This window comes from Triticum aestivum, chromosome 1B (assembly GCF_018294505.1).
Source record: "Triticum aestivum cultivar Chinese Spring chromosome 1B, IWGSC CS RefSeq v2.1, whole genome shotgun sequence".
NCBI classification, from domain to species: Eukaryota; Viridiplantae; Streptophyta; class Magnoliopsida; order Poales; family Poaceae; genus Triticum; species Triticum aestivum.
The window spans coordinates 2,794,288-2,808,055 of NC_057795.1; the positions used below are offsets into that span (position 1 = coordinate 2,794,288).

Consider the following 13,768-nt stretch of genomic DNA (forward strand, 5'->3'; position numbering starts at 1 on the left):
GTTTTGACGGCCAAGCGCAGGGATGAGAAGACATTGAGATGGAATGAGCTCAAGATGTTGGAGGACGAGAACTGTAAATCCAAGTTAGCGACCGAAGATAGGAAGTTGAAGGAGGATGAGCGTAGTCTTGCACTCGAGGAGGAAAGGCTTTAAAATGCAAATAAACCAAAGACCATGCTATCATGTTCATGAAATTAACCACAATGGATGATACCGTAAAAAAGTTTGGGGAGCTCACTCATGGCGAGATCTTGACCCAAAGGGAGGTCCCTCTTCGTAATGGTGGTGGTAGTGGTGGCCGATAGGATGGTGGCCTAGAGGATGGTGGTGGTGGTCGACGAGAGGATGGTGGTGGTGATGATGGTGATGATGGGGGTGGCCATGTGTATGGCGGTGCCACTCTCCTGCTCGCCAAGACTCCATCTTGGCCGAGCCACCACAATTCTGCTGCCACCAACATTCCGTGGGCTCGCGTCGCCGCCTCCAGACGGCGCTGCCACCTCCAAAGCTCAACAACGCCAGCTCTGTCCAGGACCGCCGTCGCACGAATCCTCCAGTCGCACAACGGCAGCCAGCCCCCGCAACTGGCCGACGCGGAATAGGCCAGATCGAGCCCCGGCGCAAAGAGCGTCGTGCCGCCACTGTCCCGCGCACTCCGCCGTGACGCGACATCACCGGCCAGCAGGCCGTGCCGCCCCGCACCGCCACCGCCTGCGCGCCACCCGCCGCGCTAGGGCACCGAGATCCGCCGATGTGCCCGAAGAGGAACCCCCCGCGGCCCCTGATACAGGTGAGGGCGAAGAGATCCCGCCGTCGTCAGCACCGCTCGGGCTTTGCCTGGCGGCGCCCGCTGACGGCGGCGGGGGGAGGGGAAGAGGGTGGGGGCTAGGTCTGGCGGCGGCTAGGATTCGGCACCCGGGTCGCCCGGGCAATTCATAATTGACAATCAGGTGCAATTTTTTTATTTATCACCACCAAAATGGCGTCGGCAACCACCTGGCCGGCCCAACATGCCCTCTTCTTCGAGGATGCAGATGTCTGTTGGGAATAAGCCGTGGCGGAGCACGGTATGGCTGGTGTCAAGTGCGCCAGGTCGGGTTCTTGGCAGTGCGATCGGCGTCGGTGCGTGCAGCTGGTCGGGTCTATGGGCTGGGTCACGGCGGTGGCTGTACGTATGTGAGTATGAGTGAAGTGCGTGTGTGCGCATGTGTGTATGGCCGCAGCGTGCGCGTTGGAGGGCGTTGTGTGCGGACGAAGCGTTCGGATCAAGCACCGTGCATGTAGTTAGCTAGTAAGTAGTTAGTTCGTGGGTTTGTTAGGTGGACGCAGTGTTTTAAATAGCAGGCCATGCTAAATAATGACGGACCTTCAAATCAGCAATAGCCGAGCTATAGAGAGCTATTTTGTATATAAGATCATTTAGGGCATCTTCAATAGTTGTAAGATAGTTGTTGGTAGACTTTGCCATATAGGATTTTTGATGATGTGTCATGCAATAAATGAGGGAAGAGAAGAAAGTTGTATGTACATGAACCAACATCCCTTGCACAAGCTCCGATGTAGAATGATATCTCACATCCGAACACCTTATTTATTGCCTCACATCCTATTGGGCAAACTAGATACAATCCATTGAAGTTGTTGTATGTTAAGGTGTTGGTTGATGACATGACATATTTTACCAACAAGCTAACATACAAACTATTGAAGATGTTCTTAGCAACATCCTGCTGAAAAGGCTATAGCGGGCTACAACAAAGCTATAGCCGGCTATTTAAAGCTATGGCTGGACGCCAAGGTCGTGTGGCTCATGCGGTTAGTGGCCAGCATGGTGCAGCGGCTATGCATGCGTGCCTGAGGCTAAGGCTACTTAAAGATTTGTAAGCTGGCAGTCAAAAGGAGGTGCAAGCGCTTGTGCTCCGGGGGCATTAGTTGCCAGAAAACTATCTTCTTGTGTTCTTTCGTCCAGCTCCGAGAGAGAGAGAGCAAGTTTAGGGTCAGCTCCTACAATGACAGTGTCGCGGCGGGTGCTCGTGCTCGTCCGCCTCTCACCGGCCTCCCTCGCCGTCCTTGGTGCCCGCTTTCACCTCCTCGACCTCCACGCCTCGCCGCTACCCATGGACGCATTCCTCGCGGCCGCAGCTGCCGACAACGACGACCCACCGCGTGCTGCCCTTATCCCTGGCCATGGGAGCGTCTGCGTCGACGCGGCGTTCCTCGACGCCGTCCCGTCGCTGCGCTGCGTCCTGTTCAACAGTGCAGGGTTGGACCACGTTGACCTCCTCGAATGCGAGCGCCGCGGGGTCGGCGTGGCCAACGCCACAGGGGTCTACTCGGCCGACGTCGCTGACTACGCCGTAGGCCTCCTGATCGATGTGCTCCCGCGCGTGTCTGCGTCCGACAGGCACGTCCGGCGCGGACACTGGCCGGAGCGCGGCGGCCACGGGTTCACGCTCGGCAGGAAGCGCGTGGGCATCATCGGGCTTGGCAGCATCGGGTCGGCGATCGCCACGAGGTTGGAGGCGTTCAACTGCGCCGTCTCCTACCACTCACGCCGCCAGAAAAGCAATGTCCCCTACTGCTACTACCCGACCGCCCGCGACCTTGCTGAGTGCTCCGACGTGCTCGTCGTCACGTGCCCTTTGACCGCCGAGACCCGACACATCGTCGACAGGCGTGTGCTGGACGCCCTGGGGAGCGGCGGCGTCGTGGTTAACGTGGCGCGCGGCGCGAACGTCGACGAGGTGGAGCTCGTGAGGGCGCTCGCGGAGGGAAGGATCACCGGCGCCGGGCTTGACGTGTTCGAGCACGAGCCCGACGTTCCGCCCGAGCTGCTGGCCATGGAAAACGTGGTGCTGACACACCACCAGGCCGCCTTCACCCCGGAGTCCGTGGCAGACCTGGACCGCCTCTTCGTGGACAACCTCGAGGCCTTCTTCCGAGGCTCGCCGTTGCTTACGCCCGTCGTCGTCTACGACTGAGCGGCTGCGCGATCGATCGCGAGTAAACAAGACATGATTGTGGTTAGATCGTCGAAAATAAAATGGACGTTGATTCTTGCGCGGCGCTGTTCTTTCAGAAAGATTAACGTTACTCTTTCCAAAGCAGCAGCCAGGTAGCATGTGTGCTTGATCTCGTCCCGGTACCGTGTGGACCTCCCGACGGCGCCGAGCTCATTGGCGTGGGCATCACTCTGCGCTCCGAATGCTTACTTTCTCCAGATCCAATGCAATACGCTGATCGATGTCACATGTATTATAACCGAGCTCGAGGGGCATTTTCGGGAGAAAAAATATTTCGAACTGATTAGATTCCCCTTACAAATATTTTAAAGGTATTCTTGATACGAATTTAAAAAAGCCCAGTTAGTCTCATCCGTTAGATCACCCATATAATACACATGCTCTGGTGTATTATAATGGATCATAAAATATCTCATTATTAGTCACTCCCTCGGTCGCATAATATTATGGGACGGAGGGGAAGAAAATATACCCAATTTTGATTCAAGAGACACAATATTATGCATCAGTGGTGGCTGCACCCATGAACTCCTCATCGGCGACAAGTCTAGCGAGCGCCTGTGGGGCTAGGCACACCTCCAGAGCAATGCTCCCTCCACAGCCTCGGCCCTTGTACACCGTCGCCTTGCCATCTATCTTGTTCCCTGCGCCGCTCCGAACAGTCACCGGCGCGCCCCATCCGAAGTCGTTCCCATACATGTCGAACCGCGGCGAGCTCAGGCAGGCGCATGAACCTAGGCTCTTGGGGCCAGGATGCTAGCTTGTCGCTCGCGTAGGCCGTGTCGAACGACGCCACGGCCTCGTTGAGGAGCCATGCGGCCCAGCCAAGGCCCTTGTCTAGGATATCACGGGCTGTACACTTGGCAGTGCCGTGCTCCACTGTATTGCCCGCATAGGACGCTGGTATGCCGCCAACGCGGCCAAGGCATCCCACAAGCACAGTGTACGTTGTCTCCTGGTCCGGCGCAAGTCGGCGGGCTCGACACACGGCACGCCACAGGTGCGCCAGCAGGGCCTGCAGCGAGAAGATGGTGCTAGTGATGCCGTAGCCGGACATCTCATCGTTCGCCTTCGTCTTGAGATTCTTTACACTTGCCGCCGAGAAATGGAGGAAGCATTCCTGCACAGAAGGGAACAAATGTACACGCTGGCCCACGACATCCTCCAGCTTGCCGAAGGGCAGAGGGATGGGGACGGTGAAGCTGCCTAGGAAACTTCTGTCGAACACCGGCAACGGTGTCGAGATCATAACATCGTCGTTCCCACCGGCACGGCTTAGTTCGGACCAGGTGTTGAAGAATTGCCAGAATGTCATACGGTCCGCGACGCTGTGGTTCATCGAAACGGCGATGAAGACGCTGTCGGCGAGCTCAGTGACCTGTGCGGCCAGGAGCGGGAGCGACCCCTCAATGGCGTCCGCACCCAGCAGCCCGTCGAGCGGGAAGAAGGACCACACCACCCGCGGAACCAAGAGCGAGGCGGTGATGTCGGCGACGGTGACGCTGGGAGCCACGGCGTGGATGAACTCGGCGCCCTCGCCGCCGCAGCGGAGCGAAATGGTGAGGCTCTGGCACTGAGGCGACGCTCCGTCATTGCTAGCCGGCACGACAGCGGCGTCGAGGCGCCCGGCGTATGGGTAGAAGCGGCCAATGGCGCGCCCAAAGGAAGAAGCTAGACGCTCGACGTCGACGTGTCCTCCAGTAGTGGGAGGCTTGGGCAGGAGGACGCCCTTCTGGATGTGCTCCACCGTGATAGACTTCAGATCCCACGGCGTCAGGTGGATGGTCTCTACCGGCGGCAAGGCCGTTGTTTCCGGCGTCAGCAAGCTTTGTTGTATAGGAACCTAACAAACAAGTTCATCTTTTCAAAAATGATGAAAAAATAGCGGGCATTAGTGTGGCCGACCAGGTGGACCAGGCAATACAATTCCAAACAACTATTGACATCTTCTAAGAAATTGCACCTTTAGAAAAGTACAACTCTGTACATGGTTGCGAACTTGCGAGGAAGTTTCGTTCTTCCATCCATTGATTGAGACATACTCCAAAGTGTTTGGTTAAGTAGTACTCCCTCTTTTCCGGTTTATAGGGCTTATCTCAAAATTTTAGTTTTTTTTTCCATTTTATAAGGCTCAATTTGGTTGTTTCCCATCACATGTTCAAATTCCAAGGTGCATAAATCATTGCATGCAATTATTAAGAGAAAATTGACCAATGCATGTAATTTATGCATGCATGCATTGCAATTAATGCATTGGTAAACATACTTTTTTGAGGAAAACAAGAACATTAATTGGGTGCTTTTGCAAACTACAAAAAGTATTTCACCACTCACCATCTACCTTGTTTGGTGAGATTTTTGAATTGAGCCTTATAAACTGAAAAGGAGGAAGTACTGTTTAAATAAGTGTAGCCAATTGCACAACAAGGCAGTTAATATGATTTATCGAATCGAGAACGACAACCTGCCTCAAACCATGACTAGCCTAGCGTGTACTACAATGTAAAGCATGAGCGACAAATTTAGTTGGGTGCCATGTGGTGTAACAAGCGTTATTGCTCCTCGCTAAATGTTAAAACTACATCATGACACACACTTGTGATTTCATAACATATCTATCATTGGACATATGCTAGGGTGCTGCTGGTATCTCGCGATCTAACTTTTTACAAGGCACAACGATCTCATGATCATTGTATAATTGGATGAGGGAAGACCGCCCTAACATTAGTTTATCTGTATGAACGAGTTATTTAAACATATGCATGTAGGGATAATTTCAAGAAGACCCAGAATATGACAATACCCAAGTAATTTAACATTCTGACGTGTAAGCATAATGAATGAAGATTCTGCCATACATAACCAATAATAGAACAGTGATTTCACATAACGAAAGCAACTATCATTGGAAAATCAAACCTAACACAACCGTAGGATATTTCTAAGAGAACACCATAAGGAACTGAAATGATCGTACCTAGCTGATCAAAACTTTGAATAAGCTGCGGGTGTTGGGTAATTGGGAGCAGTGCGGCCAAGTTAGGCTAACTAATCTACCATTCTTAAGAAGTTGCTCCCCACTACTCCCTATTCTCTCATCATGCACACTATCCACATCATCGATGTGCCACGTCATCCTATCGTATATGCCTAAGAAGTTGGTCTACTATCAGCCTTGCATGCATGCACATCATCTACACTCAACCATCAATCGTGTGTGCCTGCCTGCCTTCCCGTACATGGGCATCACATCGTTTGGCTGGATATGTTCCTTCAGTTTCTCATCGGGCCGCTTTCCTTTATTCTCCATAATAATAGCGTCCTTTAGTTTTTTCCCAATGGCCCATCGCACCACCTGCGGCCCATGGAAATGATTAATTTTCGCTGGAAGATCAACCGACCGTGCTCTTCTTGACTATCCGCCCCCAAATGATGAGTTTCTGATGGCAGAGTTGGGTTCACGTCCCTCGCAGATTTGGAGAGCTATCCTAGAAGGGCGAGACATCCTAAAACAGGGCATAATTCGAAGGATTGGCAATGGTCACACGACGAACATATGGGATCATAATTGGATTCCTAAGGAGGGATCACTGCGGCCAATTGTATCTCGGGTCCTAAACCCATCGCAGTTAGTGTCGGAGCTATTACATCCAGCAACGGGATCATGGAATGAGAACCGTGTTCGTGAAGTATTCCTGCCTACAGATGCCGAGGCTATCATGCGGATTCCTGTGTGCACGAGTAATGTTGATGATTTTTGGGCATGGCATCCGGAGAAGAAGGGGCGTTTTACAGTGAGCTCGACTTATAAGTTCATGATCAAAACTAAGATTACACGAGAAAGCTGGCTTGAAGGGAGGAGTGGATCCTCAAGCACCGACCGAGAAGAACGGGACTGGACCTCGCTTTGGTCACTGAAGGTGCCATCGAAGGTCAGAATCTTCATATGGCGACTTGCCCGTCACTCACTCCCAACGACGGACGTTTTAAACAGGAGGAATATGGCCACACGTGACGCCTGCCCGTTGTGTGGAGCTCCAGACTCATGGCGGCACGCCCTGGTGTCATGCACGTCGGCACGCTGTACTTGGGCGCTATCGGATCCGGCCTTGGTAGCTCACATGGCGGAGATTGAAGACCCCAGCGCCAAGAACTGGCTCTTTAGGATGCACGAAGATCTTGATCAACAGTCTTTTACCAAGATGATTGTGACGTTGTGGGTGGTTTGGTATGCCAGGAGGAAGGCGATACACGAAGGCATTTTTCAATCTCCAATGCAAACTTCCTCGTTTGTCACCTCGTACCTTAACGAGCTGCAGCAACTGGAGAAGCCTATCGAGCGACGAGTGCAGGCAGTACAGCAAGGTGGTAACAGGAGTTGGCGTGCGTCACCGCTAGGTGTTGTGAAGATTAATGTGGACGGAGCCGTGGGACGTCATAGACGTGGCGGGGCAGTGGCAGCAGTGTGCCGAGATCACACGGGAGCTTATTTGGGTTCATCAGCGGTTGTTTATCGCGAAATTACTGACCCCACAATCTTGGAAACATTCGCGTGCAGGGAAGCTCTAGCTCTTGCAGAGGATCTTCAGTCGACAAGAATGATGATTGCTTCAGATTGCAAAGGAGTGATTCAAGATATAAACGAAGGAACAAATGGTCCACATGCGGCTATAGTACATGAAATAACACTTCGGAGAGGCTTTTTCAATTCGGTTGCTTTTGTGTTTCAGCGTAGAAATCATAATTTCGAAGCTCATAGTCTCGCCAAGTTCGCTTGTAATTTAGGAGTAGATCGGCATGTTTGGTTGGGAGTTCCCCATGACCAAAGTCGTGTACCTATGAACATTGCTATCATTTAATGAAGTGGCGAGATTTCTAAAAAAAAAGACTATCCGCCCCCATACGTTCATCTGTTCCCATTCTCTCGCCCCTCGCTTGATCTCCTTCACCAGAAGCTCCGACTATTTCTGCGGCTCGCCCTTTTTGGTGGTTGTCCACACCATCCATCGTTTACTGGGATCAACGCATAATCCGCGCGATGTCATCTATTTGCCGCCATTCAGGATCGAAGCTGCAGCCCACTGGCCGGCGCCAAAGGTTATTCTCAATATCACAATACTCTACCCGTGAGGATCTCTGCTGCCGCACATGGTCGTTCCTGTTAGAGTAAGCCACACAACGATGGTGATCAGCATGTGCGTGTGTTGGTCGAGTCCGGACGCCGGTGCGTGGCCGCGTCCATGGCCGTGACGAGTGGAGTCTCCGAGCCGGCCGAGTCTCTGTGCGGCAGTTCCTGCACGTGTGGTGTGCACGGACGTGTCCGTGCACGAGTGCAGCGTGTGTGCGTTCTGATGGCGAGATCGGGGGAGCGTGGAGTTGGTCCTAGGCGGGCTCGCACGACCCGGACATGTGCGTGCAAGTCGCGGGAGTGGGCAGAGCGGGCCGGACCAGGTGCTCAGCGTGGACTGGGGCGTGGGGTACGTGCCCTGGCGCGCCCCAGGGTATAAGAACCCCCCGTATATGTTGTAACAGGTGTGGCTCGAGTTCGGGCTTGAGGAAATCGGCCGTAGTTGCGGCCGGCGGCGTCAGTGCGCCGGGAAGAGAAGCTGCGGCATGTGTCGCCGGAGCTTGGCGTTTGTCGCCAGGAAGAAGATGGAGTCCACGTCCAGCTTGGTGGTGGTCGTCGTGGCGGCCACGACGACGATGACGGGAGCTGCAACAACACCGGCGACAGCAACTTGTGTCAAGATTAGGGGGGGTGGGGGGGGGGGATTGTTAGCACTAATGTTGTTTGTTTCGGTTAGTTGCTTGCCGCGTACGATGCGTGAGGTGAGCCGGATGGATTAGGGGCTAGCTGTTGCGATTCCGTTGGAGCTTGGAGGCATGCAGTCGCATGCAGCCGCGTCGTGCGCGCAGCCGGAGCGTGCGGATCGAGCAGCTCAGAGTGGGGCAGCGTGGTGTTAGCGCTACCAGGTCAGCCCGCCTATAAAACCTTCGTGTATGCGGTGCTTGTAAGGGCGCTGAGAGTAGCCGAGAGCCCAGCCAGCGTATGGGCTGGTGGTGCCGGCGTTCGTCGCCGGCCGGTGGTGTTGAGTAGAGTAGAGTTGTGTTTCAGTGTACTTGTATATTGCCGAGATAATGGGGTTCGTCCCCCGGCGTTCGTCGCCGTTTATGCAACTCTACTGTTCATTCTTTTCTACCCCGACCTTCTCCATTTCTATGAGTGTTTGTGCATTCATGGGTTCCAACAATTGGTATTCAGAGTCAAGTTTGAGGGGCGGCCGTGGCGCGCGGCGGCGTCCGCGGAGCGTGCAACGGACATGGAGGCTGCGGCGCGCGGAGAGCGCGGTGGCGCGAGGCACGGAGACGCGGCATGGCGGCGCACGGAGCTGCGGGTTTCGGCAGCGGCATCGAGTGGCGCTCGACGGGGCGCAGCGCGGCGGTAGCTGCATCGGCGGTGGTGCGCAACAGCGGCCGGCGAGGTGACCGTGTTGCACGGCATCTGCGGCGGCTCGTGCTGGAAGCACACGGTGGCGTCGGGCGGCAGCAACCATGGCGACGAGCTTGTCGTGTCGGGCGCGTGTATGGGTGCGCGCCGGGCGCGCTGGGCGCGTCGGGTCCATGGCGGGTCGTGCGTGTGGTATGATCGGGCTCGTCGGGCGTGCCGGGTGCGCGCGGGACATGCGGGATGTACTGGTGCGGTCGGGCTCGTCGGGCGCATCGGGTGCGCGTGGGACGTGCAGGGCGTCGACGGACGCCGGACGTGTGTCGCCGGCGGAGAAGGAGCTCGGCGTATGTTGGTGGGATCGTGAGGGAGCACGGTGCAATCGGCGTCGGCGCGCCAGGTCAGGTCCGCGGGCTGGGTCACGATGACAATGGGAGCAGCAGCGTCAACTCCGGCGAGGGCGAGGTCGTGGCTTAGGAGGAGAGTGTTAGAGTAAGCCACACACCGATGGTGATCAGCATGTGCGTGTGTTGGTCGAGTCCGGAAACCGGTGCGTGGCCGCGTCCGTGGCCGTGACGAGTGGAGTCTCCGAGCCGGCCGAGTCTCTGTGCGGCAGTTCCTGCATGTGTGGTGCGTGGGAGCTGCGTCTCCACAGGCTACAAAGCCGGTCACTTCCAGGTTGTTAGCAGCGTGCATGTAGCTAGGGATTAGCTAGGTAGTTAGTGCATGGGTTAGTGGCCGATCTGGCCGGCTGGACTGTGCGTGCCTCTGCGTATTAAAGTGGCCACGGTGCTAGTGTGTAGGTGCGCCAGAGAAGAGAGATGTAGCCTCTCGGAGTGTATGTGTGCTCGTCGTGGGGTGGTGTGTGTGCCTCGAGTTCGTGCTCGAGGGAAGTGAAAGCTGTTCGTGCGGCTGCGGCGTTCGTGCGCCGGAAAATCTTCCGTGTGTCCACTGTCTTCTTTCTTCCTCCTTCTTCTTCTTCATTGTGGCATAGTGAGAGCGAGAGGGAGGTGCAGAGAGAGAGCGAGAGGCAGGCCGCGGCAGCAACAGTTCCTACGCCAGCTTAGCAACTACTGCCTGCTGGGACGATTAATCTTTCTACTCGTGTCTTGGTATACACGATTTTCTTTCTTCGTCAGCAGTTCGTCTATCTCTCGCACTGATGGATTTTAGAGTGGCCAGGTCGATTTTGCACAATTGAACCTTTTTTCTCTGCCTTATCTTCCAGGTATATATTTATGTGCTGCTTTATGCCGATGGGGATTTCCTTATCTTAGAAAAGTGTAATGTAGGCAAATAGTTCTGGGGGATTACAAGGTCAACTGCTCAATTCATATGGATACGGTTCAGCATCTACAGTGAAATCACAAGGTTTCACTTTTGACACAGTTTTTCTGCTTGACATTTCTTAAGCCTTGGCTCCTATTATTCATCTGCTGCAACCAAAATCATTTCTGTTAGTTTTTTACACATCTGCGTGCAATAGTTGTCATAAATCACGACCTTCAAATTAAGTTTATGAGTGATATTTACTTATTTTATGAAGTGTTTAGTGTTGGATGTAACCTTGGTTGAACTGCAGGGAGGAGGGGCATCAAGGTAGGCGACATAGTTGCTGCTGAGAGACCATATAACTCCAACTCTGTGCTAAATCTGCAGTTCTGCATGGACGTTCGGGGCAAGAATGAGAACTGCCGCTATAGCCATCCCTCACTATCCTACAGCACAATTGTGGAGAATCACCTCAGTTTAATTTTTCTCACCATGCTTCACTTCCATTCAGTGTAGTGGATTCTAGCTATTTGAGAGGTAACATGTTTTCAAATGCTACCCTCATATTTTTTTCATTCTGGTGTTTCTCATAGCTGTTCGGGTAAGAGATCAATGGGAAATGACCATGTGTTTGGATAGCAAGTTCTTTGAGCACTTTTCCATACTGATCAAAATAGTAATTCAAACCAAGTACTTTCTTGACATTCCACATGTGCACACCCTGCTTACCCCACTTAATCAACACGTGTGCCATGTTTTAGTTCAGCCTTTGGCCTAGACCAAAAAAAATCTTTGTCGTTGCCAGCAGGAAAATTAGCATTTTTTTTATATGTAAGTTTCGTTATGCATTCATAGATCTTCATGTGCAATAATAAGGCATTTTCTAGCTTCTTATGCTGCTACGGTTTCCACACTTTCAGACTCGACAACCTTGCAATCTGTAGTTTTGAAATATCCTTACCATGATGAATATTAAACTTCAAACAGTCAATTATTTGTAGACTCCATTATGTGAAAACTTATCCTACCTCTATTCTATTAGCAATTTATTTTCCTGAAAATGCAGACTTGGAGAAAAACAAGAAGATTACGACAATGTTGACGTATAATTGCCGTACATATTCAGAATGTTTCTTGAATTAAGAATTTATTTGAACATCTTTGGTGAATATTCTTGCATTATTACCATTTGCTGTTTTGTAGGCCCCCTTAAAGATCAGATCTCAATAAAGGATGTATTGAATGTTGCGCTCTATCTTTCATATATAGTGTTCCCATACCCCTGCTTATAAGTTGCCCTTCTGTTTTGGAAAGCTAAAGATGTTTTTGCTTGAAATAATGCTACAAAAATCAATTTCTATTTGTAGCAGTATTCAGTTTTGCTAACAAACTGGTAACTTTTATTTTACTTGGTTTCTTTCCATTTAACTGGGTGTATATAGTGGCACTGTATATTTATCCAAGTGATTATAGTAATATGTCACTATTGGTTTCATCCGTAGAGAAACATGACATTCGGCAGATCTTTGATTCTTCGTAAATGGAAGGTGTCATACAAGTATGCTTCATGAAGAAGTACGATATAGATTTGTTTAATCAGACCTACTTCTATCAATGCAAAATTGTTACATGACCTACTGGGACAAGATATTTTGGTAAGCACGTTAACCTATGGTGATGATGTAACTGAAACATGTAGCTGCTAAAATAGTACACTAACCTTTGTTCTTTTCATTCTAGGTATCTGGATATTGGATTTCTATTTTCCTGCAAAGCTACAACCTATGGCGATGAAGGAACTAAAACATGTAGTTGCTAAAATAATGCAGTCACCTTTGTTCTTTTTTTCTAGATATATGGATATTGGATTTACAGTTTGCTGTAGAGGTATAAGCTAGCGCTTGCCTCGGTTTTTATTAGGGTGCCTGTATCTGAGATTGCGATGTTAGACAACATGAAATTAATTTCTAGGATATTGGTTTACGACAATCATCAATTAATTATAATGTTATTTAGTAGTTGTGGTTCGATCGAGCCCCCTAACTAAAATCATTGTACATCAGTGGTACAATTTGTTCGCTTTCTTCTTATATTATCAGTAGATTTTTTTGTTTGAAAAAATTATGATTTTACAATAGTTGTACTCTTTGGCCTACAGTGTCCATCATATCTTTTAATCTATTTAGCCCACTAATGTCCCGCAGCAACGCGCGGGGTGTTATCTAGTAAATACAATTTTGAACAACTCTAGGGCTCTTGCAAGAAATTGCATTTTAAAAACTACACCTCGTCTTGGTTGTGATGTGGCCTTGCTCTTTCATCCATTGGTTGAGAGATAGTGCAAAGTTTTTGCTTAGCTATTATTCCTACCCTTTTAAAAGTATAGCAATTTGCAAACTAGGGCTAACTAGATAATCTATTCTGAACAACTCTAGTGCTCTTCTGACAAATTACACTTTGAAAAGTACAGCCCGTCTTGGTTGTGACGAGGTCTTGATTTTTCATCCATTGGTTGGGAGATAATCCAAAATGTTGCTTAGCTGGTACTCTTTAAAAAGTGCAACCAATTGTAGACTAAACGATAAGTATGATCGATGGAATCAAGAACAGTGACCTGCCACCGGCCTGACGTGCATATTACAGTATCTAAACTGTGTAAGATTAATTAAGTATGATCGATCGATTAGCTGGTCCTCGCTAGATGTCAAAGTATAGGATGCCGTGCAATATAATTTCATAACTGTCATGTAGGGTGTGACTGTTGTCTCGGGTTCCTCTAGTTTTTCTTTTTACATAGCACAATAATTGACCTCCTCTAGTTATTTAGTAATTAGGTGCTATCTTTACAAGATAAGGTTGTTATCAGGCTCATTAATCCATTGCGAAAAAAAGTATTCATCTAAACATTTGCATGATGGCTAATTGAGGAACATCCAGAGTAGGACCGTATCTAGCTAATTGATCCAACATGCTAACAATTGAGCATGATGATGAACATATTTCTACTCCCCGTCTACGCGCGACA

The 13,768-nt window shown here is 50.8% G+C and overlaps 1 protein-coding gene, 1 long non-coding RNA gene and 1 pseudogene across 2 annotated transcripts; 2 read left to right on the forward strand and 1 right to left on the reverse strand.

The window, feature by feature from the left end:
• The first annotated feature begins 1,848 nt into the window (after positions 1-1,848).
• On the forward strand, positions 1,849-3,093 carry LOC123083259 (hydroxyphenylpyruvate reductase-like). The gene has a single exon (XM_044505343.1). The coding sequence runs from the start codon at positions 2,010-2,012 to the stop codon at positions 2,979-2,981; it is 972 nt and encodes a 323-aa protein (XP_044361278.1). The 5' UTR covers positions 1,849-2,009; the 3' UTR covers positions 2,982-3,093.
• Positions 3,094-3,294: 201 nt separating this feature from the next.
• Positions 3,295-5,012, reverse strand: LOC123102169 (uncharacterized acetyltransferase At3g50280-like; annotated as a pseudogene).
• Positions 5,013-10,029: 5,017 nt separating this feature from the next.
• On the forward strand, positions 10,030-12,641 carry LOC123083267 (uncharacterized). The gene is made up of 4 exons (XR_006439261.1): positions 10,030-10,842; positions 11,054-11,280; positions 12,246-12,398; positions 12,484-12,641. It is a non-coding gene; the product is annotated as an uncharacterized lncRNA (long non-coding RNA).
• The last annotated feature ends 1,127 nt before the right edge of the window (positions 12,642-13,768 follow it).